This window comes from Plasmopara halstedii (assembly GCF_900000015.1).
Source record: "Plasmopara halstedii genome assembly, contig: Scaffold_322, whole genome shotgun sequence".
Classification (NCBI taxonomy): domain Eukaryota; phylum Oomycota; class Peronosporomycetes; order Peronosporales; family Peronosporaceae; genus Plasmopara; species Plasmopara halstedii.
Genome location: NW_020187243.1, coordinates 1,215,714 through 1,238,979, shown reverse-complemented (window position 1 = coordinate 1,238,979; position 23,266 = coordinate 1,215,714). Strand labels below are relative to the sequence as shown.

The following is a 23,266-nucleotide window of genomic DNA, read 5'->3' as shown; positions in this document are numbered from 1 at the left end:
CCTTGGTGAGTTGGTCAATGGCATGACCAAATGAGGGATTTTCATCCCACCATTGATGATTTCTTCTCTGGAAGTAATCGGCTGCAGTAAATCGGTGGCCTGACACGCTACTTCTGCGCAAAATGCTGTAAATAACAGATAGGAAGGGAGGACCTGGTGGTTTGAAGGTAAGCTTCCAAGTGAATGTATTCTGCTTTTAGCAATGTAATTACAAAGTGAATGTATTCTGCTTTTAGCTATGTAATTACATAGCTTAAAGCAGAATACATTCACTTGGAAGCTTACTTTCAAACCACCGCAAATGGTTGAGAGTTTCATAACTCCTCCTGGTTTACTTAGGTGAAGACTTAACTTGTTTCCAACAGTGACTGTCTTTGAACTTCTCTTTCGCCGCATCTCGCAATCGTCAACATCCACGGCAACGGGATTCGCCGACGCCATCGCGTTCCCATCTTCGCCCACGAGCTGGAACATTTTTCTCGCCATCGATCAATATCACGCGAGAATGAACTCTCATGAGCCGGGGTGGTGCTTAATGCAGACTTCAAATCTGTATGCAAATTTCGTTGCAGGCCCTCACTTGCGCATTATATCAAATTGTTAAGAGATTGTTGTATAATGATAGCATCATCTCGTAACTATTCGACACACAAGTGGGAAATCACACGTTCCACTTTGCCGTAAAACACAGCAGCTTCCGGATTACTCCAGTTACTTGCGAGCTAGAAGTTATTGCTACGTCAAGACCTGAATTTTATACGTTTGGACCTATAAAATTTTTCATTAATCGATGAATATGGTCGACGGTATTCCAAAGACCACTTCTGAAGTCAACAAGCTATTGCATTGAAGCCTACTGGCAAAAATGTTAACTTGTCACTGGAGACGTATAATGTTGATGAAATTCTAACAGAGAAGGACACTAGTTCATATGTCAGCTAACAAGGGAATCAGTATTGATGAAGCTACTACATTTATGAAAAAAATAATGATTTTGCTTTTACGTACTGTCACAATACGCTATTTACTTCCTATCTTGCTCTCTAAACGGCTCTTTGATGATAAGAAATCGATTGGCATCAATTGTACATGAAGGATGGACTGTTACTGGCCAGCAACCACGTCAAGCCGCAAAATGTTTATTGTCCATTTGTATGCATCAAACATATCAACGCTCAATCCTCAATAGTCTCAATAGAAACCTGTCAATTGTGCCCAGCATCAATGCCTCGCCAGCTCAAGCCCGATCAACTTCTCACACCTGTGCCATCTGATATCGACATCAGCGACTCTATTGTACCGTTACACATTACGGAGATTGCCCATGCCGCCGGGATCGTTAGTTATTGATACGAACAAATTGGACTCTGGTGCACACTGTTTATATATACTTGTCAATGTAGCTTCCAGAGGAAGTGGTGCCATACGGCTCGACAAAAGCTAAGATATGTCTAAGTGTGCGGGAGCGGCTTATGGATCAGCCCAATGGAAACTACGTTGTCGTCACAGGCATCACTCCTACACCACTGGGTGAGGGTAAAAGCACAACAACGATCGGGTACGTCATGCAATGAGTGACTTGCCAAAGTGTCATCGTGTTATTGATTTCGCTCATTTTTTGCTATACCAGCTTGTGCCAGGCATTAGGTGCCCATCTCAACAAAAAGGCATTTGCTTGCATTCGCCAACCTTCGCAAGGTCCTACGTTTGGCGTCAAAGGTGGAGCTGCAGGTGGTGGCTATTCTCAAGTCATTCCTATGGACGAATTTAATCTGTACGCATATGATGAAGACTTAAGCGATGCAGTATTACTAACAGTCTCACTACTTCCAGCCACTTGACGGGAGACATTCATGCAATTACTGCTGCTAATAATTTGGTACAGCGTAATATAATGATAATGGTGTGGGTGACTCATTCGTAATGTAGTTAGCTGCAGCTATCGACACCCGGATCTTCCACGAGAACGCGCAAAGCGACAAGGCATTGTTCCATCGGCTTTGCCCACTACAAAAGGATGGTTCTCGCAGGTTTTCGCCTATCATGCTCAAGCGACTGCAAAAGCTTGGCATTGTAAAAGTCTCTCCTGCTGATCTGACAGACGAAGAAATTCACCGTTTTGCGCGTCTTGACATAGATCCCGATACAATCACATGGCAACGTGTGCTAGATACATGCGACCGATTCCTACGACAAATTGTTGTAGGCACTGGATCTACTGAAAAGGGTCAGAGCCGCTCAACGGGTTTTGACATTACCGTTGCGAGCGAGATCATGGCCATTTTAGCGCTTACAACTAGTCTGAAGGACATGCGCGAGCGTCTTGGACGTATTGTTATTGGTATGAGTCGTAATAACAATCCAGTGACGGCGGACGATTTGGGTGTGGGTGGTGCACTCGCTGTTCTCATGAAAGACGCAATCTTACCAACACTCATGCAGACGGTCGAAGGCACACCAGTATTTGTACATGCTGGACCATTTGCCAATATAGCTCATGGCAATTCATCCATTATTGCTGACCAAATTGCACTAAAGTTAGCAGGTGAAGATGGATTTGTGGTCACTGAATGCGGATTCGGAGCTGATATTGGCATGGAAAAGTTCTTTAATATTAAATGCCGGACAAGTGAACTGACTCCCCAATGTGTTGTGCTTGTCTCAACGATTCGTGCGCTGAAAATGCACGGAGGTGGCCCAAATGTGGTCGCAGGCAAACCGGTAGGTTATTATAGTATTGATTCTTGAGCTATGTATTTTGAAACAATATGAATGATTATTGTTTAGCTTGACGCCGTGTATATCGAGGAGAATCTGGAAATGCTAGAGCGTGGTTGTAATAACATGCAACACCATATCCGCAATGCTCTTAAGTTTGGCGTAGCTGTTGTTGTGGCAGTAAATGTGTTTGCTACCGACTCACCGCGTGAAGTGGAAATTGTAAAGCAGAAAGCTTTAGAGGCTGGAGCGATGGCTGCTGTGGAGAGCACTCACTGGGCTGAAGGTGGAAAAGGAGCTATCAAATTAGGGCAAGCTGTCGTATCTTCATGCGGCAAGATGCGTGCGCAGGGCAGTCCGTTTAAATTTCTGTATCCCCTGGAACTGAGCATCGCTGAAAAGTTTGAAGTTATATGCAGTAAGTTATTATATTGTTCGTGTATTGGGTGCGTCATAACTGACATGATGCTTTACGGGAAACAGAAGAAATTTACGGAGCAGACAGTGTCGAATATAGCGAAATAGCGATGAAGAAACTTGCACTTTACTCGCAGCGTGGGTACGGCAAGCTTCCTGTATGTTGTGCTAAGACTCATTTAAGCCTAAGTACGGATCCGTCCGCTAAGGGCGTGCCCACGGGCTTTTCGGTCGTTGTACGGGATGTTCGCGCCTCTATCGGGGCTGGCTTTGTCTATCTTTTGTGTGGTGACATGATGACGATTCCTGGCCTTCCCACACGTCCTGGATTCTATGATGTTGACCTGGACACAGAGTCTGGCAAGGTTATTGGTTTGTTTTGAGCTATAAATCGAATATTTTAAGTCGATCAATTAAGACTATCAAGTCTCAAATTTTGCAAATTTATTGTATTTCTCAAAGGCTTCGTTTAAGTTCGATGTTCACATTTAAAGGTCGCTATGGAAGTGCCATCGAATGATGTCCGCTTTCAAATGGAACTCGAGTTCGTTCAGTGCCTAGCCAGCCCTGCCTACCTTAACTGTACGCACTTCACCATCATCCTCTTTATCCTTGTCTGACATTCTCTTCATAGTCCTTGCCATAAACCGCTACTTCGAGAATCCAGCCTTTATGAACTACCTGCAGTATCTCAAATACTGGAAGCAGCCGCAGTATGCCAAATACATTGTGTACCCACATTGTTTAGCTTTCTTGGACATGCTGGACGACGTAAGATTTCGTCAGATGATTGCACGTGAGGACTTTATGACACTCGTGCACGGCCAGCAGTTCTACCATTGGCAAACATTTCTCAACAACCGTTCGGAGGGAAAGCCCCACGAGGCGATAGCAGAGACGAACTAGGTTAAATTGTGACTATTACGATCAACATGTTAAAATATATATTGTGTGCGGCACTGACCAATGTGTAGTGTACTATCAATACATCAAAATATGCAGACGACTCGTGGATATACATCATCTGTGAAAGAGATGGCAGACAACTGAGTTACATTGTATTCGAGACATTTCGGTTTTAAAATGAATCTGCGACCAGGTAATTCTAAACTGAAAGCGACAAAGCACCTTGGCTCATGTGCAAAGTGAGACTACGTTCATATTATCTGATACAACCCGTCCGTCGGGCTTGTGATGTCGTCGGATTACTGACCTGCTAAAATCGATTCATACTCTTTCCCAAGAGATCTTTATTCAATAATTGTCTGAAGATAATAATTTTTGGATCGTCTCTATTTACTCCTACATACTTAGTTTAGTGTTGCTCTGCCTTGATTGTTTCTCAATAACGATAGACGAATTGACTGGTCGTCAGTTGTACTAGCTACTGGTCATGAGAAAACTTCGGCACGTAAATCAGGTTTACTAGTTGGCATATAGCTTGTATCTGAAGAAATCGGGGTGACCGGCTGCGGTGATACGAAGCCATCATCCTGAAGAGTCTCGCTGGACCAATCAGCTTCAAACGCCAAATCGGACAGTGATGCTCTAAGATCATGATCACTCTCTTCAGAATTAACATCAAGGCCATTTTGTGTCATATCGAGACTCGAGTTACGGTGCTTTAATTCTACTGGCACAACGGAAGTGAAGCTTGCTGGAGACATGCAGCTATCTTCAATTTCCAGAAACGTCAGGTCGTCATCATCTTCAGTCGACATCAACGCTTCAGCCTGTGATGCATGGTTTGGCGAACACAGCGAGTCTTTGTTATGAAGTGAATGTCTCAACAAGGTGCTAAACTCATCTTCAGAAAGCACAAAGCTGGAGGAGTCAGCAAACAAACCAAGCGGGTGGCTGAGACTACGAATTGTGTCAATACAGCGCATCATTCGAAGTGTCAGTGGGGTATCTGAGAGTTGGATACACAGCTGCGTTCTCGGATTTCTTGAAAGTCGCACCATTAAGCGCATTTGTTGGGATCGATTGACTACAAGTCCACTGCCATTGCTATTATCGGTGTGCTGCGCATGCAAAAAGTCCTCAAGTTTTTCTGCATCTCGGAGCATCAGGAACTGGAATAGATTACAACCGTAGAGATCTGCGGCATTGTTGGCACCAAAATCAGGCGCACACGTGTCTGTCACGACGATGAATTCACCTGAAGGAAGGCAGAAAGCAATTCGCTTGCTGTTCGGCACCTTCTTGATCTCCAAAAGTGTGACAGTACCCAATCCCATTGCAGTTGCAGTGCTGATCAAAGATTGACCAGTTTGGCCAGTCCGTCCGAGGCACTTTTATTAATGGAAGATAAGCTCAATTGTGGGATTCTGATCGTTAAATGATTCACGTGCTTAATGATTTGAAGTTGCAATCGAATCAACTGGAGTGATTCGAAGTGCGTACCTCGAACCAATTTAAATCCGACAATAAACTGATTGACAGATACTTCGTAGATCTAAGCACTGCAAAATGGGACCTGGCACTTTGACAGCAAATCGCGCAATGCGATGAATGTGGCGGGGGTGGGGTGGAGACGGTGAGGAATTTACTTGAAAACCCGTTGGAGAAGTATGTGGTAGCTTTGCGGTGGCTTGATTGCACCCGTTACCACTATCTACAGTCAAGCTAGAGATGCAACACTGGCGAGCAAATTACTTAGGATGCTGATGGAATCCTGTGACGACACAAAGACGAACCAGATTTCTGCTTGGCGTCGGCACCCTCTATTCTGCGACATCACCAGAATCTTAGGTATTTTGTTTAAGGGGTTATTGGAGCATTTGAACTAATACTATTGATATATTTTTTAAGCTAACAAACTTAACAAGAATGAATTATAACAATTTTGCTGGTCTCTTGTTGAACTTGCTAAGCTGGATAACTACCCTAACCCAGTCTGACGTGCTTTGCTGGTACATTGTACCCTTCAACCACTTTTGGATTGGCTAAAAATGCATGATAACGTTTAAAATGGCATCGAGTGATGAACATGTGCCGCCGATCCCGCTGGACGATTACGAGTATCGCGTGATGCTTGGCGAATCAATGTTTGATACAAATGATAGACAACAAAAACAAGGAGATGTCTATGCAACATTTGGATACGAGTTTCAACCGGCATCTATCGACAAGAGCACACCCGGAATCGTAAGTGTGGACAACTCAGGTAGCGTGCAGGTGCTGATGGCCTCGTCCACAGGTCGTGTAAGTTTTAAAGGCAAGCTCGTAGAGCACAAAGAAACGGATTGTCTGCTGTTCTTTGACGGCTCCGGATTCCGGCTTGAACACTGCCCGTTCTCATGCCTGCAGCTGCGCCACGTGCGAGCTCCAGCACCGCGACGCCATTCGCAGATTCAATCTACGAAGACGACTAAAATCTATGCACATAGGATATCAGAATCAAAAGAAGGTGGATTACCAGCCGCGCCGGAGATAACATCGTCTCTTGAGACAGATAAGAAACCAGTAGGAAGACCAAGAAGGGTCCAGAACAAGAGACGTATGGCGACATCTAAAGGTTCTATAACTGCTACCTCGACTGCAAAGCGACTTAGGGGTAGACCAAAAGATTCGACGAAAGCAGCCATGAAAATGCGGCAAGATGTTGAGACTAGATCTAATAAAATGACATAAGGCAGCAGGATTCGAACATTGAGTGTAGACAATGCATTTTGAAGAAGGGATTTCTCTTGCTTTTATAGTCTTATGTAGAATACACATCACTTTTATGGAAGGGCGCTAATCTGAGAGCTACAAAGGTTGCTATATCTTACAAACATCAAGATAACTGTCGTCGTTCAGACTTTAGGTTTCTTACTTCAAAGTGAAGAAGAATATAGACATCGTCGAAAAACTCAGTCGCGCGACAAGACACACAAACTTGGCAAATTAGCATGAACAAAGCCAACAAGCGCCGTGAAATGGACGTCATGAAACTGTAGGATTTTTTGCTGAATAAAAGTTTAAGAGTTTGTTCTCTCACTACGTCTGTGCTGCGTTTCGGTTTGTGAGTAGGATGATGAGCGACTATGAAGTGCTTCTTTCGGACGAGACTAAGACTAGCGGCCTCGATGTCAAGTTTCATGGCCCCAAAGATAGTTCGTGTTACATCGAAAACACACCAAATCTTTTCTTTTTATTGACATTGATTCGTATTGTGTGAGAGAAGCTCCATACGAAGGAGGCTTTTGGAAAGTTCACGTGACGCTACCGAAGGACTACCCTTTTAAATCTCCTTCTATTGGTTTTGTTAACCGTATTTACCACCCGAACGTGGACGAAGCGTATAATCGTGATTCGTTGTTATAAGATCTATCTCCATTGTCTGACATATTGTGTACTCTTGGTATCAAATTGACTACCAGATCGGGATCCATTTGCCTTGATGTGATCAATCAAACATGGAGTCCAATGTTTGGTGAGACGTTTATCCATACTGTGTATTGAAGAAGAAAATTGACTTTGTTTTACAGAGCTCATCAACATTTTTGACATGTTCATCCCACAATTGCTTCGATACCCAAATCCCAGTGACCCGCTTAACGGAGAGGCTGCTTCATTGCTTATGAAAGACGCTGAATTGTACAACAAAAAAGTGAAAGGTACATTAAGGTCAACTCTTAGAATGCGATCTATAATTGCGAACTATGGTGTGTAACCCATACAGAGCACGTGCGAAGTTATGCCTCGCAGCCCATTGAAATGGACAACCAGGAAGAAGACAGCGATGTTAGCGAGATGAGTGACATTGAGTAATCTTTTTCTCGCTCCCCATCCCACACTGCTCTTGCCTGTCAACCCGTATCATGTCTGGACTGCATCTTATGTCGCTATTCTTTTCGCTGTCGTGAGAATAAGACAGAGAGTGTTTATAATTACACTCTTTGAACTACTTAGAAAGAAAGTTAGAAGAATCCGCCTTTTTCTGAATATAATGAGCATTTCTTCGAAGACGATCACTCATGTTGCTAGTTTCGTTCAGATAAGCATCTGAGTGCAGTTTCCTGGTATTAAGCATGTGAAAATTCGTAAGAAATTTATCGAATGTAAAGACGCGATAACGCACCTGAGAAACTCTGGGTTGCTTTTTGTAACATCTTCCTCACGTTTATCCAATTCTTTTTGCTTCAGCGTTGCAAGTTTGGTGATGTAATCCTCGCGATCTTTGGCATCTTGAACCATCTGCTGAGCTCTAAGCTTTTTTTCCTCGTGTGTTAATTCAGGTGATTGGCCCCGAGACTTGCCTAGTTTGCGCTGACGCTCTTTATCCTCAAGGCGCTTGGACTCACGAGCTTTTGCCAAGTGCTTGGCATTAGGTCCCAACGAAGTCTTGTCAACATCCTTACTTTCAATTGCACCGCTTTTGGTGACGAGACCGTATTTACCAGCAGTATCACTTGGCTTGAGTATCGTTTCTGGCTCCTTCTCTCGCTGACGCCCTTCAACGCGATCATGATCTTTTCTAAAACTCGGCTGGCGTCGGCTATGTTCACGGTGTCTAGAAGGGCTGCGGTCTCGTCTTCGACTCAAACTGCGAAACCGACGCTTTTCTCGACGAAAATCGGGACTGCGAGAGCGACGCAATTCTCGACGACCATCAGGACTGCGAGAGCGACGCAGGTCTTGACAACTATCTGAACTGCGAGAGCGACGCTGTCCTCGACTATCTGTGCTACGAGAGCGACGCTGTCCTCGACTATCTGTGCTACGGGACCGACGCAGTTCCCGACGACTTTCAGGACTGCGAGAGCGACGCTGTCCTCGACGGCTGACCGAACTACGACAGCGAGAGTAAGATCTTCTTTTTTTGAAATGACGTCGGTCTCTTTGCTGTTGACGAGGTTGTGTTTTACTAAAAAAGCTTCTGTCAGAGCTAATCTTCTCGCGTTTTGAAGCTCTATCGCTGCGAGTTCGGTCTTCCATCTTGTCTCGACGAACACTGCGGCTTGGGCTCCGGCTGTGATAATCACTGGTAGAGCTTGCACTACGTCGAAGGCATCTATTTACTCGCGGCTTGGTCATGTATTGAACACTACTCGAGCGATTGATACGATTTTGAGCACAGGTATGCCCACGATGATCTAAATCTCGCTCACGGTAACGCGAACGGCCACGGGTTTGGTCACCGACACGACGGGGTAATACTGATGATCTAGATCTGCGATCTAATCTAGAGCGCGATCTAGCTCTGCTCTTGTAGTGTTTTTGCCAGTCTTTCCCTCTGCTGTCGTCTCCACTCGAGCTGCTCATATCTCCTTCGTCAAGAATTTTTCTCTTTTTCAGTCGTCGTTTTTCTTCTTTTCGTGCATGCTTCTTTTCCTTCTTAGCAGCTTTTTTCGCTTTTTTTAAAGCTTTCTTGTCTCCCTTTAGCCGATTTACCTGATCCTTGATTTTTTTCATTTTAACAGGATTTTTTAAGACTTCATCTCGAGCTGCCTGCTGCCGTTTTCGAATTAGCATCATTGGATCCTCATTCAGCCGCTGAAAGGCATCGTGGGCTGGCAATGTGCTCTTATTGAGTGCAAGCGAGCCATATTTTGAGGTAGAACTTAAATCAACATTATCTTTGGCCGTTTTTTCACCGTCACCCTTGTACTCTTTGCCTAGCAAATACTCCTCCGCAGTCTTTTCACGAGCTGCCGATGGCCCTTCGTACATCCAATCCACTCGCTCCACGGTCGCTGACTTGTCACCATGTGCTGCCTGCATTTTTCTTAATTCCTGAAGCTGCCGCTCTTCCTCAATGTTTTTGAGAAGCTCCGCGACTTTTTTCTCCTCAGCCGCGTGCTTCTGCTCGGCGATCCAGACCTTCTCCACATTCTGAATAGATCAATGAAGAACGATTTTATCGTGAGAGCGTGTAGACATTGCAAAATAATGTAAAGATAAATTAAGTTGTTCACGTATGAGGTCAAAGATTTTAACTTACGCGTAAATTCGCTGTATGCCAGCTCTTCTTGGACAGAAATGCTAACGACATGGCGCTTGGAAGTCCAAGTACAAAAATGAGCAGGAAAATTATGTACAATACGTAAACGTATCAGTTCTGAATTCTTTAATGTAAAAATCACAACATGTCAAGAAAAGTATACAAAAATTGTCACAGGTGGCGAGGTTTGCTTGATTGAGAAGATCGGCGCCAGCATGGCTTAACAGCCATTGCATCATACCTTCGAGAAATTTTGCGGCCAATGGAATTTATTGGACCAACTCAAAACCTTACTTCAAAATGTAATTTCTCAACTTGTGCATTTATGTCCTCTGGAAAATGCATGTATCTATGCCTCCATTTATAAAAAAAAAATAGAGCCAATTTGATTTGCCTTTTGTATCTGTGCAGGGGTGATGCGCAACTGGCGGCTAAAGAAGACAAAGGGACATTTGCATCTATATATTCAGCTGCGAATTTTTGCTCCTTCTCACTATCGAGATATCGATCACCACTATTTTGCCTATCATCTGAACTGTATACATTAGATGTACAGTGGTTTTTGTACTTTCATAAGAGATGCATGCTTGTTCAGCACACTTTTGAACTCTTGTTTAAAGTTACAGCTTTTGGTTTGGTGATACATCAGCTAAATATCCGTCGCCAATAGCTTCTATCTCTTTATAATTGTATATAATGCTCAAGTAAGACACAGCAAATTTGATCTCGCACCTTGGACAGCGGAAGCTTTGGTCCACCAAATCCGCAGAATTGTAAACTCTACTGTGGAGGGGGAACCGAAGGTATCTCAAGTAGTCAAAGTCCTATTCGAACTCCTAAAATTTATTTAGAGTTTGAACGATTTTAGACTAGTACTGATTGGATCAACACAACATCTCGTACTGACGCTACCAGCCCACGCGCAACGAAGTTGCCGTGCACTTTGCATAGAGGGCTGTTGGCTCTCAGAGTCCGCTCATAGAAACGCCCAGGAATGCATTTGTTCGCTATTACCAGGGTCGGATTGAAGATTCTGCAAAGTAATCAACACTGTTAGTTCACTGTGCAATACCGAAGTTATCTATACTGAGGTGTAATTCTTTTTTTACTCACTCAAACATATAATTTTTTTTATCCCTCATCAAAGAATTGTCTCGTCATAGAATTGTCTTTTCCCTGACGCGCGGCTAGCAGCCCACGCATATCGCGGACCCTCATCTTTGGGATTCCATCATCTTCAAAAATCTTGACACTTTCATACTCTTGGATATTCACAATAACGTTAGGCAATATGAATCTCGTAGTTGCATTGGCATTGGGCTATTCGATAAAGTAATTGATTCCGTGTTTCTCTACGATAATGAGCAGTCTGACTTAGCGCAGTCGCAAGCTGACCTTGTAGGCCACAGAAAGACGTCTGAGGTAACTTTTTTTCATTTATCAAACCCTTTGCCGCAAATTTGTTCTTATGCAATTAACTGCCTCTGGCATCGGCGCGCTGTTTTTGTTTGACTTGGGTATCGGATATAGCTTCGCGCATTCTGCGCATGACGCTCAATCTTATGAGAAAAAACATTGATTTTTCATTAAAGTGCAGATACTCAAGTCGATCTTGATCGACAGCCTCTCCGCCGCTAAAGCCAGAGCTGTTTCACGGCGGTGTCAAAGGCAACCACGGATTTGCTAGACCATTCACGTCAAATGATTAAAATACTGAGGGGACATGTAATGAATGAGTCAATGTTAAGTCAATGATTGGTGCACCCAATGTGCACCTCATTCTAGTATCTCATCGCTCCGTACAAGTATTATGAGGAAAGCCTCCACATCACGACTCATGCGTTCGGTCTGATCATCTTGTTACTGATGGTCAGTGTTGACACATATTATATGGTGTCAAACACCGTGAAGAATGCTCGTCAAAGTTGTACGATAAAGCGCGGATATCTTTCTGTCCCAATGGTTACAAGTTTTGAAAACTTCTTTGGGCATCTTGACTGAGGTCTCACCGGTTCCGGTGTTGCTGATAGCAGCGAGATCAGCAAATGATCCGAAAAGACCGCGACACTGGTATAATCGAACGCGTCTTTCCAGCACGAATAATAAAGCCTATTGTAATGAACTGGAAGCATTCTGGTAGAACAAGAATAATGAAGTTCATTATGATGGACTGGAAGCATTTTAGTAAAACAGGCAGGTCAATTACAGGAGCTGCCGCATACGGTGAGAAATTCATCTGCTGACGCATTTCGCACGTGCGCACATACGAGCTTACTTTCTTCACATGTTGGGCCACCAATACATGGCAATCACCGGGTGGTATAGGTCTTTTGATCCGAATTGGCTACTCAGAGGTCTCATCTAGTAACTCAGATACTAATGTCATGAGGCACGATTACTCACCAATTTTCCCATGTGAGTAAATGCTATGATCGAGCAAGCCTAAAATATGGCGCAGCAGGCAGACATGTTGCCTTGCTTTTTTATTGAAAAACGCTTAGTTTTCAAATCATTTGCTTTAAATTAATTTCGGTAACACAGCATATGTTGCGTCTACCCGTACGCTTCACGTATCCACTGATCGATAGGAGAGTCGTGTCATTACATGCCAAACTCAGTAGCCTTTAGGCGGTTAGGATAGCTGGCAGTAACTCAGAAACCCGAATTCCAGTGCCGGCGTCGGAATATTAGTCGGGCGACGCAATAGCACATTCGAGACAACATTAAGCTGACCCGGATAATGCCCTATCTCAACATATTCTCGACAAATAATGAGATTCTTTAAATATTCTGCATTAAAGTTTTGGTGACGACGTCGCAGCGCAAGATGACGCATGGTTTGAATTGGTCAAACGCAAACGGCTTAGAAAACAGAATGTGGAGATTGAACACGACAAAAGTAGAAAACATTGCAAGTAGCATTTATACTTTTAACTTTTTTACGATGACACTATCAGCTGACAACTTTTAATCGCGATCACGTGTACAAGCCTAATTTCATCAGGTCACAGAATTTAAAAAGAGCACCGCTCACAAGCTGTCAATGTGGATCTCCACATCCGTTTCTCTTGCTCTGTATGGCTACGATGTGGCCTACACAGCTACACCACCAAACGATAAAACAGTGCTTACTGCATTCGACGAAATTTTGAGGTGTAAATCTCCGCCATTATCCACTAGACAAGTCACGAACAACCGTCGACCATGTTGTTCAGCAGTACATTTTGTCTGAGACAATGCTGATTCCTAAATTTGATTGCATACAGCTCATTTACAGCATGTGCAACTCACCATTACTCCTTCTTACGCAGAAAGTTGGCATTGAGTGAGAAGATTTGCTCATTTTCGCTAAACTGAATTTGGGCTTGGCACAGACGAAAGGGTCACTAACGTGACACTGCTCACTCGGTAAGAGCCATTGCCGTGCGGCGTATTCGTTTCAATTTCATGAGACGTGTCCTTATTCGGAAGCAATACATGTGTAGTATCCCTCTTTATCACTTTGTGGTGCTCCTTCGACAAAGAATAGAAAGGAGCCGTACGGGGCATTCATATACCTATCGCTTTCTTTCCACTCAGTGAAATACAGATGTCATTTATAAAAAGAATCATCATGACGGATGACTAGCTAAGCCCCTTCTCCAGTACCAACCAAATCATTTCAGTGACTTTATCGCCTTCAACCTCTTAAAGGTTTCTTGAAAGACAATTTTTTCCTGCTCTTTAGGAGCTTATTGCGGCGGATGTAGTGAAAACAGACATACAGCCCCTTGGACCACGCCTGTCCCTATATTCACGCTTTAACAATATTTGTTACCTCTTACCTGGAGAGCTTTACTGCTCAATACGGCGAGATTGCCACACCTTAATTCAGGCTTAGCAGTGCTGTTTTATCGGATGAGATATCCGTTTTATCCAAGACTTGGTCGAATTTTTCTCGTGGCTTGCGTTCATTTTTCGAGTGCATTGGCTCATCCTGGATATATACCGGGGACCGCGGCATGCAGTCGTCCTTTCCCATTTTTAACGAAGACGAAATCTGTAGACCACGGCATATGATCGCTCTTTTCTGTCTCATCGCAAAATCTCAATTCACCGCCACTTGTACAGCCGAGCTATGTTTGAGGCGCCAACCTAAACCATTGTTGTCACCTTCGTACAACTCCATGAATTGCGCGAGAGCTCTCGATATTGTAACCGCGTCAAAAAAGCTTTTGCCCACAAAAAGAGGAGGGGTTATGTCCTACTAACGTTCCACAAGGAGAGCTATGCGTGATATCATTTGTATCTGTCTTGCTGTCGATCCTTGGCTCGTGACGCTCCAGCCACGCCATTAGAAGGACACTCCAACGTCAGGTCGAGCTGACGTTCCGGTCCTCCGAGATCATAATCTTAAATCAAATGTTGAACATAACCTAGTGCGTAGTGCATATTTGCATTAACCTTTTGAAATTATCAGGACTTACCAAAGCTCCAGAAAGCCCTAGGTGCTGATCTGAGAGACCAACAACACTGAGCAATGAGTCCCAGTTCTATTTTGAAGGGTAGCTTTTATGGGCTCAGTCTCTCTGGCTACGAACTCCGTGACAAACGTTGATACTCATATTTTCTCATTCGACCATCTTGCGTCTATCAAGACTTTCTTGCAGGGGACACTTTATGGGAGTCTGGTCTTTCGTACTTTTTAGCCGTGAATGAACGGGTCAAATAAGGTGCTGATGCTTGACTTCACCGCAAATGAAACATTCGTGAGTTTCGCCAAACTGATCAGCGGCTAAGAAATAATGTTGTTCTTCCATCAATCGCTCCCGGCGTGCTCAAAAATTTCCTTCCGGTTCGAAATTTAGCCGCCTACGTGGTACAACAGTATTTCGCATTTGATGCCCATTGTATCGCTTAGGCTGTAGGGTAGACATAGAAAGTCTTGGTGAGAGTAGCGCGGCTTCACAAAAATCTCCAAACTATTACCATTTCGGGACAGGATCGTTGCTATAGCTGTTATGCGAGCTTTCACCTTCTGAACATATCCGTCAGCTCTTACCGCCCTTAATGGGTAAACAAAACATTTGGTGTTCCCGTCGGTCCTAAAATATAATCTATGCTGATAAACTGCCAGCGACATACAGAACCAGTAGTGGTGGTGGTTACCTGTTGATTAGTTAATACGTGCACACAACGTTTAAGATTAACAAGTACACCATTCAAAGAAGTCTGCTTATCTGTACATGTCAAGTTACCAGTACTGCGCCTAAAATCGTTTCGAAAAAAACCTCCCAAGTGTAGTATAATTTTTCTTACGTGATTTAGGGTATAGCACAGCTGTTAGTAGACGGGTTATGCGACGAATGTAACAGGGTGCATAACGTTTTATAGTGTGCATATACGTAAGACTTATGCGTAAGGCCTGCGTATGCCAAAGTAACAGCACTGATGAAAACGATAGAAAAGCAGAAATGAGATTTCGTGTGATGCGTGGACTCTAAGCCTGATCTCATGCAGCAGAAATCAGAAGAAATGGTGAAACTTTGAGGTCGGTGACCTGGTTCTATGAGATGCTCAAAACCTATTTACACACGCAGTCTCTGCTGTTTTTACGACGAAGATCCGTCCACGGTTTACTGGATCTTTCAAGGTCGTGGCCTAGAGAGGCCTGGATATACACTGAACCCTCCGAGAAGGATACGCGCCCATTTGTGTTTTATGTGTGCTTGCTTAAGCCGAACCGGGATATGGCGCAAGTGAACGCGGAAGCGTTGGCACCAAGGCGCGCGGCCACGCAGAAGCTGAACCAGCAACCGGTTCTGAGCACGGAGTGCAGCAATTTCCGTTTCCTCCACCATATCACGAAGTATCGTATTCGTCTGCTAAATGGTTAGGAGCCGCTCCGACAGAGCGCGATAATCTTGGAGTTGAGGCGGTCCGTGCACAAAGTACTCCAGGCTCTCTAGGCAAGATGCTCGGCGGAGTGCCGATAACGACGGTCAATGTCTTCCAAAGCTCGAAGATCACCACGAGCCGCCGGACATTAATCGACCAAGTCGTCATTGTCCGCCACCGACTCTTCTCTATGAGAATGATTGCTTCCACTACCACTTGTGGATAGACTTCATCGTCAGGGTCAATCCCAATATCTTGTGAAGTGGCGGGGGTGCCCCGACTCCGAGAAGTCGTGGGAGTTTGAGGTGCCATATTGACAAGCCTGCCCAGACGTCATGGACGCTTATGATCAGAATGATCATGATGCTCGGCGTCGTCGTGCGCTCGCTCTTCTCGGTAGTAGCACGGGAAGCCAAAGGGCAATGAGCTGATCTCAAGCTATGGCCCTGAGCTTCTGTGGTCGTAGACTCAACCGTGTGAGAAAGCAAAGGGGGGAGCGTGATGGATATTTTTATGTGTCGCAGGGCTACAATACGCAGTAATTCGACGTTGCGCCTTAAACAAACTCAAATCGTAGATTACGCTCTATACGCACGTCTACTTCCTGTTGGCTTTGCTGTAAGGTAGACAGCAAAGAAATCTCCGGTGCCGTTGCACCCATCGCTCAAAGAGCTCTTCATCATCTGCAGCGGTTTTACCGGGGCGAGGACCACAGGAATGGTCCGCATCGCGGTTACAGGGGCGCCTCCTCTTTTAGCTTCAAATTGAGCGCGGTACCGACCCATTGGGGTTTCTTTAAGTACCAGAAACGAGCTCGGAGAGCTTTCCACTGATCAAGCTAGTGACCGGAGGCCCGACTACGTAGACGCCTAACGATCGAGTGATCGCGTCTTTCGCTTTAGTTGCGGGATCCGCCGAGCGGAAGCCGTAATTTACACGAAGATCTAGGACCGAACGTGGATACGAGCGTATGACAGCCGCCCTGCGGGCAGCCTCCAACTGCTGCTCCTGTGTCTCGCCGATGCGATCGGTAGCATTGTCACGTCCCCTGGTTGTCGAGAGGTCGGGGGACGGACATGGTGTCTACAAGGTTTGAACTGAACTCAGGTCGCGCCGTCGGCGCATTTCAACCTCCTCGTCTTTTCGTGCTGAGTAAGGAATATCCGACCCGTGTCGCCTTCCTCTGAATTCTCGGCGAGGAAATTCTTCGCCCAGGGCTAGCGCGGTGTGTGGCGCTAGGTTGCCGAGGGTAAGGGATGTGCTTGCCGTGGAGCTGCGGACATACTGTCCGTAGATGTGCCCTGCGCAGGAGAAGAAGAAGATATTTGCCCGCAGGCGCCTTTGGAACCCAGCTAGGCTGGATGTTTTTCGTGTCATAGACACATGGCTCATTGAGCGGAGAATGTTCAAAGATGTTCTCAAGGACGTAATGGTATCTCAGACACGCGAGCCTCGTATGAGGCGACAGTTATATATGAATTGGGGGTATTTACAATTTTGATGGGGGATGGTTACATGTGCCCGGAGTGACAGAGTTACACGTACCCTTGTATGGAAGGGCGAGCCACACAAGATGGTGCGACCGTATATAGGTGTGGATTACACAAGTTGGTGTAATCACTTGATGGTGTGGCTAAACCGTAACTAGAAGCCACTAAGTGGCAGAACTGCCAGTAGTTGCGCATATTAATCAGTTTTACTATTTAATTAGGGAAAATTTAAAGTTTTAGATATAGGCGGCTCTGCTGCAAATAAAACAATCAAATACTCTTTGAGCAATGGAGCGTCTTTACCTTGGTTTAAGATTCTAAGTACTCTTGGAGACAGCGGATTGAGACCTGCTACACTCGTACTGGTCTCTGTATAGAACGTAAGGTCGGTGATCTTAGCTTAGCTTCCGTTAAGCAAAGAGCTACGGCCCCCGCCAAACTTACTGTACTTGTGCGCAGGCTGTTGCACCACTATATTCCTGTACAGAAGTTAAAATTCTGGTGTGTTCCCTTCTGAAAAAATTTCGAGTGTAACACACTCATCAAAAACAATTGCTGTTCACTTTCTTTATAAGTAAAATATCCAACAAAAGATAGGACACTTTGCTTTCTGGTCCTCAAAGAATTATTTCCTACTTGGCTCATCATGTACCAAAATTTGCGGAAGCTACCAATCACTTAGGAACTAATGAGTAATTAGAGGACCGACATGATTCTTTCTTCACTAAAATTTTGTCCAAAAGTGACAGTTAGACGCTACTAAGACATTGATCCGATGTGAGAAATCTTAGAGTGTATCAATATACATTCAAATTATGTTGATATGATACTGCGACTAACAGATAGTCATCTGTAATTCGTCTATAACATTTGTGTAGTTGTGGAGCAGTCTTGAACTCAAATCAGACCTATATCCTTAACTATATCTTGTTAGGATCTAAAAGCCGGTTTATGTATAAATTTAATCATGTGTCCGTATTCTTTTCGCTCCGTTTTCAAGACCTTATGAATTTCCACATGTCCAGCCGTCTCTCCACCTCTACGTTGAATTGCAATACCGACAAAGCCGCCGCATTGTGACTATTTCGCAATCACAATATTGTCGCATCTTCACTCTTAAAGAACACTCGTGACTCCCAATCGATGATCTTCCGGAAAGTCGCGCTAGTTTCACGCTCTGTCAACACAATTGCTCGCTGCCACTTCACGATTGCGACTAACGCAAAAATCAATGGCAATAATCGTGACAAGCCGCCCAATGATACGCTCAGCTACGTTCCAGAGAATTCAGATGGAAGATTTTATATCGAACAATTGTAAGTCAGTACTTATATTCTTCTGAGGTGACTAAACTGATGTTAAATATTACATAGGAATGAGCAATGGCGCTCGACAATTGCAGGTCAGAAGTTCCATCCAAATGATATCATTGGGTCAGCGCTGGGTTCAGTAGTACGTTAGAGTCTTCCAATAATTTGAGGAAGAAAGTATCTAATGTCATGTTGTTGTTTTTTCAGTACTCCGAACCAACTCGATTTACCGTCCAGGTTACACCTGACAAACACATGTATTTTACGGGCGGACTTGAGTTTGTAAACCACAGCTGTGATCCTAACACACGCATTGATATAAGTGAGAGCGAAGCCAAAGTATCGTTTATTGCGATCAAACCCATCAACCAGGGCGAACCTCTAACGTTTGACTATTCGACAAGTGAATGGGACATGGACGAGAAATTCAAGTGCAGTTGTGGTTCTTTTTCCTGTCGTGGTGACATTAAAGGTGCCAAGTATCTGACTGACGATGAAGTTACTGCTCGCTTGCCTTACTTCACACCAAGTGTTTTGCGCCAGTTGCTAAATCGCAAATTAACTTGCTAGAAACGGAAACATTATAAGAAATGCCTGAAAACAAGAGCTAAAGGCTTACTTAAGACAATAAATGGACAATTACAATGATACTCTATTTGTCATTCCGAACTTTACATCGCGTAATGCTTGGTGGATACACAAGCGGGTTAGAAGCAAGTGCATGCTTCCACTGCTCCAAAGTGTCAATGACACCAATAAGCACTTGTTTGTCTTCGGCACGCACCTGCACTGCAGATAACAAGCGCAAATTTGTACTGATCTGAATATCAGCTAAAATCTTCTCGTCCTCTTCAAGTCTGTACCAATTCAAATGAGTTGAGAGCAATAATTACTATTTACTACCACAAGACGTACGTCGTCGGAAAGCTTGCAAGCTTTCTGCGGCACGCATGTTGTAAATTGTCGTACACGGCCACTTCATTGCGAAGGCTTAGAATTGATCGATTAAATGCCTAGTACCCAAATACAATATTATTGGTAAACATTATACAGGTACTAAATTCAAGATCCTACCTTCTCACACGATTGAAACTCCTCTTCATTCATTAAAATTACACGCAAAGTAGCAAGCAATCTCTCGTCGACATCATTTGTAAACATAGTTCCACAAAAGTCATACGTCTGATTCTTTGTGAGCTCATTCGTGTCCAGTATCGTCTGTTTGATTTTTAAAAACGGATCAGTTGGTGGAATCTTCATCCAAAAGTCCAGTGTTCGTCGAGAGTTCTCATTTGCAACAAATCCGTACGAATACAGCAACTTTGCGTTTGAATATTTTCCATAACTTATCATCAATGCTGAACCTGCTACCACGTCGTTCGGAACGTGATGAGTTAACATCTGCGTCTCTTCATTGAACGAAATAAACTCATCCAATGAATTAGTCAGTTTGGCATCATGATTGAACATATCCATAGCGGGACACAATACTCGAAGGTATTTTCCACCTTTTGTTATTCCAAACGCACGACTCCAGATGACAATCATGGCCCACGTATAATCGTCAAACGACAGCGTCGGTAAAGTCGAAAACAGGTATGAAAACTCGTCTATTATTGCAACGTGAATAGATTTAAAATCTCGCTTGAGTCGCTCTTTCATCAGTCGCGTGAGTAATGATACATTTGAGCCTTTGAGTTCATCTAGCTCACTTTCAGACCATAATAGTGGTAGATCAAACGTTGTGGGTAACGATGCAATGAATGGAGCATAGAACGATTTGAACGCTTTGCTCCGTTCGTGCATTAAGTGCAAAGCTAGAATCTCGTCATCTGGAAGTTGTGGATATGCTGCTACAATCGGCTGAAGATCCGAGGCAGCAGCAGACTCGACATTCATCGTGAGTTTATAAGGAACTTGGAGTGTCATTTGACCACGTTCTAAATTCTGCTTGGCAAACACACCGTGGCCTTCATCTCGACCGAGATATCGAATATTCAATCGATTCTCGACGCTTCCATTAGCTTCAAGCCACTCCAAAAGTGCCGTCACTACCGGTGAGCTCATGACTTTGAAATTCAATGGGCCGGAAAGAAGTATAAACTCATAGCGACTCGTGATAACATCTCAGAGGGAAATTTAGTCACTTCTGTGCTCGAATTTCAGATGTGCAAGATATCAATGCATTGTCAATCATGTCATGGCCGAGTGATGTGTACTGGACACGACCTATCTAATGCGAGGTCTTTGATTGTATCGTACAAGGGCCCACTAGTCTGTTTATCAGGGTTCTGTTAGGTTCTTGCCTCTGTAATGCATATAGAAGATCCGCACGACAAATATATCTGCCATGTAATAGCTGATTAAGCCTTCCACCGTAGGTTGAATACCTTGGTTTCTCTTGACTCATCAAAGCAATTCACTTTTCATCTCACAATGAAACGATTAAGTGCCCAATTATGGTTCATGGATTGCTTCCGAAATCGTTCGTGCTATCTTAATTGCGAGGAAGGGGATATAGTGGTTCTTCAGTTAGTGTCGGGTCAAGGGTCGTGATGATTGCAATTAAGCGTGTTTTAAAGTAAGCTTTTTTTGCTAAGCGAATGAGATCAGAATATAAAGTCTTATTTGACATAATGCATGTGATGACAAGCGATATCTATAGCGTCTGGTCGTCGTAGCGTCAACCCTCAAAATGATACACGTTGCTCTCGTAGCTGCGAACTACGTCGGGAGATATAAACACTAATGCCCGTCGAGACTCCTGTTTGTCCGAGCTCGGCGTATAGCCGAGCCGCAGAAACGTCAAGGGCTCACAACTTTCGCTCGACGCTGAAAAAAGTCTCGAGATCGGCAATCGATTTAGCAACCCAATGACGCTCTTCACAAGCACTTATTTGCGCGGCGGGGCAAAGTGCAATTCCGGTTAAAAGACTTTGGACGCAGATGAATACTCATTGCACTCAGCACGAGGAGCTGAAGATTTGCAATGCAATATGCGCTGATCACCAACGAGACCCTTGAGATCTAAGTTTGGTACAGGAGTTACAAAATAACTCTCCCAGGTGAGACTTGTGTCAATAATGTATTGCTCGAATACAGAGAATTTGGCAAACTCCAGCAGACTGCAATGTCTGGTGAAACTCGAAGAGACTGTCTACTACGCTCTGCAGAAGAAACAGAGAGATTTATCGGGATACTTTCAGCTTAATATAATTCTACTTGCAATTGGTATGGGAAACTATGAAGAATCAGTTCTTGACTCGCTTCAGCGCTTATCCGACCGAAAACTAATTTCATGGCAGTAATCTTGCCGCTCGATGACACGATGTGAAGGCGATTCCGATTTCTTGCGAATCTTTGATAGAATCAGCTGAGTTGCTATAATGTCAGGCTTCAGTTTATCAACAACAATAAGTGCTGGACACAGACGTATGGTTGTCGTTATATCTAGTCAATAGACATCGCAAATTCCTTAAACGCTTCCATGCAAAATCTTTGAGCTTTCAAAGTTGTTTGCGTTGCATGTCTAGGAAAACTAAGTATACAAGACAATTTAAGATCATTGATCTGATTATTTCAACTATTTTGTTTAATCTTGTAAGCTTGTGCCCTTTCAAACTCTTGAATCTCAGCATTGGCATCTGAAATATATCTCACTACGCCTTGGACTCTTATGATGACACCATCGACTCACTACTCTTCACGATTTTCAAGGTCGTCGTTTATCATAAAGTCAATATTGGCTATCAAACGGCACGCGCCATGCATCGTATCTTCCAGGACATAATTTACTCGCTTTGTTTGGCCTTCGACGTTTAGATGTACATGGACAACTGATTGTCCAGAAGTCCGAACAGTGCGCGTCAGAACTTTGCGGTAGAAAGGGTGTGACGGTCAAAGTCGATCTCGACTGGTAATCCGTGTAGACGGAACCATTAACAGCGTGCTGTACTTTAAGCGGCACAAGATGGATCAGTCGAAAAAGAAATGCATACGCATATACCAGCTATTCGATGGGGCAGACAATTATTGTGATGGTATTTCGTGGACCTAGTGGGGATTATACACTGACAGATTACAAAGTTGTCGCATACTTGTGATAACTGCGGCAAGTAGTCAGTGAGACGGTTGCTCGAAGACAGCCATGGTAATTTCGTAAGAGTTGATGGCATGAAGCTTCGTGGGTGGAAATTTAATTGTTTTACTTTGTCGACCCGCTGAGTACTAGAAGTCGATGAAGTAGTGGTTGGTTGCCGGATACTTAATCTTACGATTTTTGAAGCACTTAAGCTTGTCTCAACAAGTTTCGTTTTACTTCCATACTTCGACAATTTCCTCTCACATTGTGATCATTATCTGCACGTGATCTTGATTTTTTCGGATCATAAGTCACTTTGAAAGCGCGCAAGCTAAGATGTTTTGCTGACCATAATTCAAATGTACACCGATGCATCTCTTCATTCCTCTCGACAACTGGGTGGCTTCACTGCTGTCTGCAAAATATTTTTACAAGACGGCCT

The 23,266-nt window shown here is 44.0% G+C and overlaps 8 protein-coding genes across 8 annotated transcripts; 5 read left to right on the top strand and 3 right to left on the bottom strand.

Annotated features, from left to right (window-relative positions):
* Positions 1–1,058: 1,058 nt before the first annotated feature.
* Positions 1,059–4,041, top strand: PHALS_08388 (formate-dihydrofolate ligase; the record flags this gene model as incomplete). Its single annotated transcript, XM_024723729.1, has 10 exons — positions 1,059–1,152; positions 1,220–1,338; positions 1,404–1,558; positions 1,631–1,774; positions 1,834–1,879; positions 1,930–2,721; positions 2,788–3,136; positions 3,202–3,507; positions 3,610–3,717; positions 3,770–4,041. The coding sequence occupies 10 exons, from the start codon at positions 1,059–1,061 to the stop codon at positions 4,039–4,041; spliced, it is 2,385 nt and encodes a 794-aa protein (XP_024574676.1).
* Positions 4,042–4,526: 485 nt separating this feature from the next.
* Positions 4,527–5,375, bottom strand: PHALS_08387 (uncharacterized protein; the record flags this gene model as incomplete). Its single annotated transcript, XM_024723728.1, has 1 exon — positions 4,527–5,375. One exon carries the CDS (start codon positions 5,373–5,375, stop codon positions 4,527–4,529), a length of 849 nt encoding a protein of 282 aa, XP_024574675.1.
* A 718-nt stretch (positions 5,376–6,093) lies between these two features.
* On the top strand, positions 6,094–6,771 carry PHALS_08386 (Protein associated with transcriptional elongation factor ELL; the record flags this gene model as incomplete). The annotated part of the gene is made up of 1 exon (XM_024723727.1): positions 6,094–6,771. One exon carries the CDS (start codon positions 6,094–6,096, stop codon positions 6,769–6,771), a length of 678 nt encoding a protein of 225 aa, XP_024574674.1.
* A 260-nt stretch (positions 6,772–7,031) lies between these two features.
* PHALS_08385 (ubiquitin-conjugating enzyme e2) lies at positions 7,032–7,893 on the top strand (the record flags this gene model as incomplete). The annotated part of the gene is made up of 6 exons (XM_024723725.1): positions 7,032–7,075; positions 7,153–7,235; positions 7,307–7,421; positions 7,503–7,555; positions 7,611–7,739; positions 7,805–7,893. 6 exons carry the CDS (start codon positions 7,032–7,034, stop codon positions 7,891–7,893), a joined length of 513 nt encoding a protein of 170 aa, XP_024574673.1.
* A 133-nt stretch (positions 7,894–8,026) lies between these two features.
* On the bottom strand, positions 8,027–10,117 carry PHALS_08384 (Uncharacterized conserved protein; the record flags this gene model as incomplete). Its single annotated transcript, XM_024723724.1, has 3 exons — positions 8,027–8,141; positions 8,204–9,957; positions 10,067–10,117. 3 exons carry the CDS (start codon positions 10,115–10,117, stop codon positions 8,027–8,029), a joined length of 1,920 nt encoding a protein of 639 aa, XP_024574672.1.
* Positions 10,118–18,576: 8,459 nt separating this feature from the next.
* On the top strand, positions 18,577–19,313 carry PHALS_08383 (zinc-binding region-containing partial; the record flags this gene model as incomplete). Its single annotated transcript, XM_024723723.1, has 3 exons — positions 18,577–18,749; positions 18,807–18,885; positions 18,951–19,313. 3 exons carry the CDS (start codon positions 18,577–18,579, stop codon positions 19,311–19,313), a joined length of 615 nt encoding a protein of 204 aa, XP_024574671.1.
* Positions 19,314–19,395: 82 nt separating this feature from the next.
* On the bottom strand, positions 19,396–20,810 carry PHALS_08382 (histone-lysine n-methyltransferase setd3; the record flags this gene model as incomplete). The annotated part of the gene is made up of 3 exons (XM_024723722.1): positions 19,396–19,600; positions 19,659–19,756; positions 19,818–20,810. 3 exons carry the CDS (start codon positions 20,808–20,810, stop codon positions 19,396–19,398), a joined length of 1,296 nt encoding a protein of 431 aa, XP_024574670.1.
* An 899-nt stretch (positions 20,811–21,709) lies between these two features.
* On the top strand, positions 21,710–22,515 carry PHALS_15300 (uncharacterized protein). The gene has a single exon (XM_036407363.1). The coding sequence runs from the start codon at positions 21,827–21,829 to the stop codon at positions 22,049–22,051; it is 225 nt and encodes a 74-aa protein (XP_036263071.1). The 5' UTR covers positions 21,710–21,826; the 3' UTR covers positions 22,052–22,515.
* The last annotated feature ends 751 nt before the right edge of the window (positions 22,516–23,266 follow it).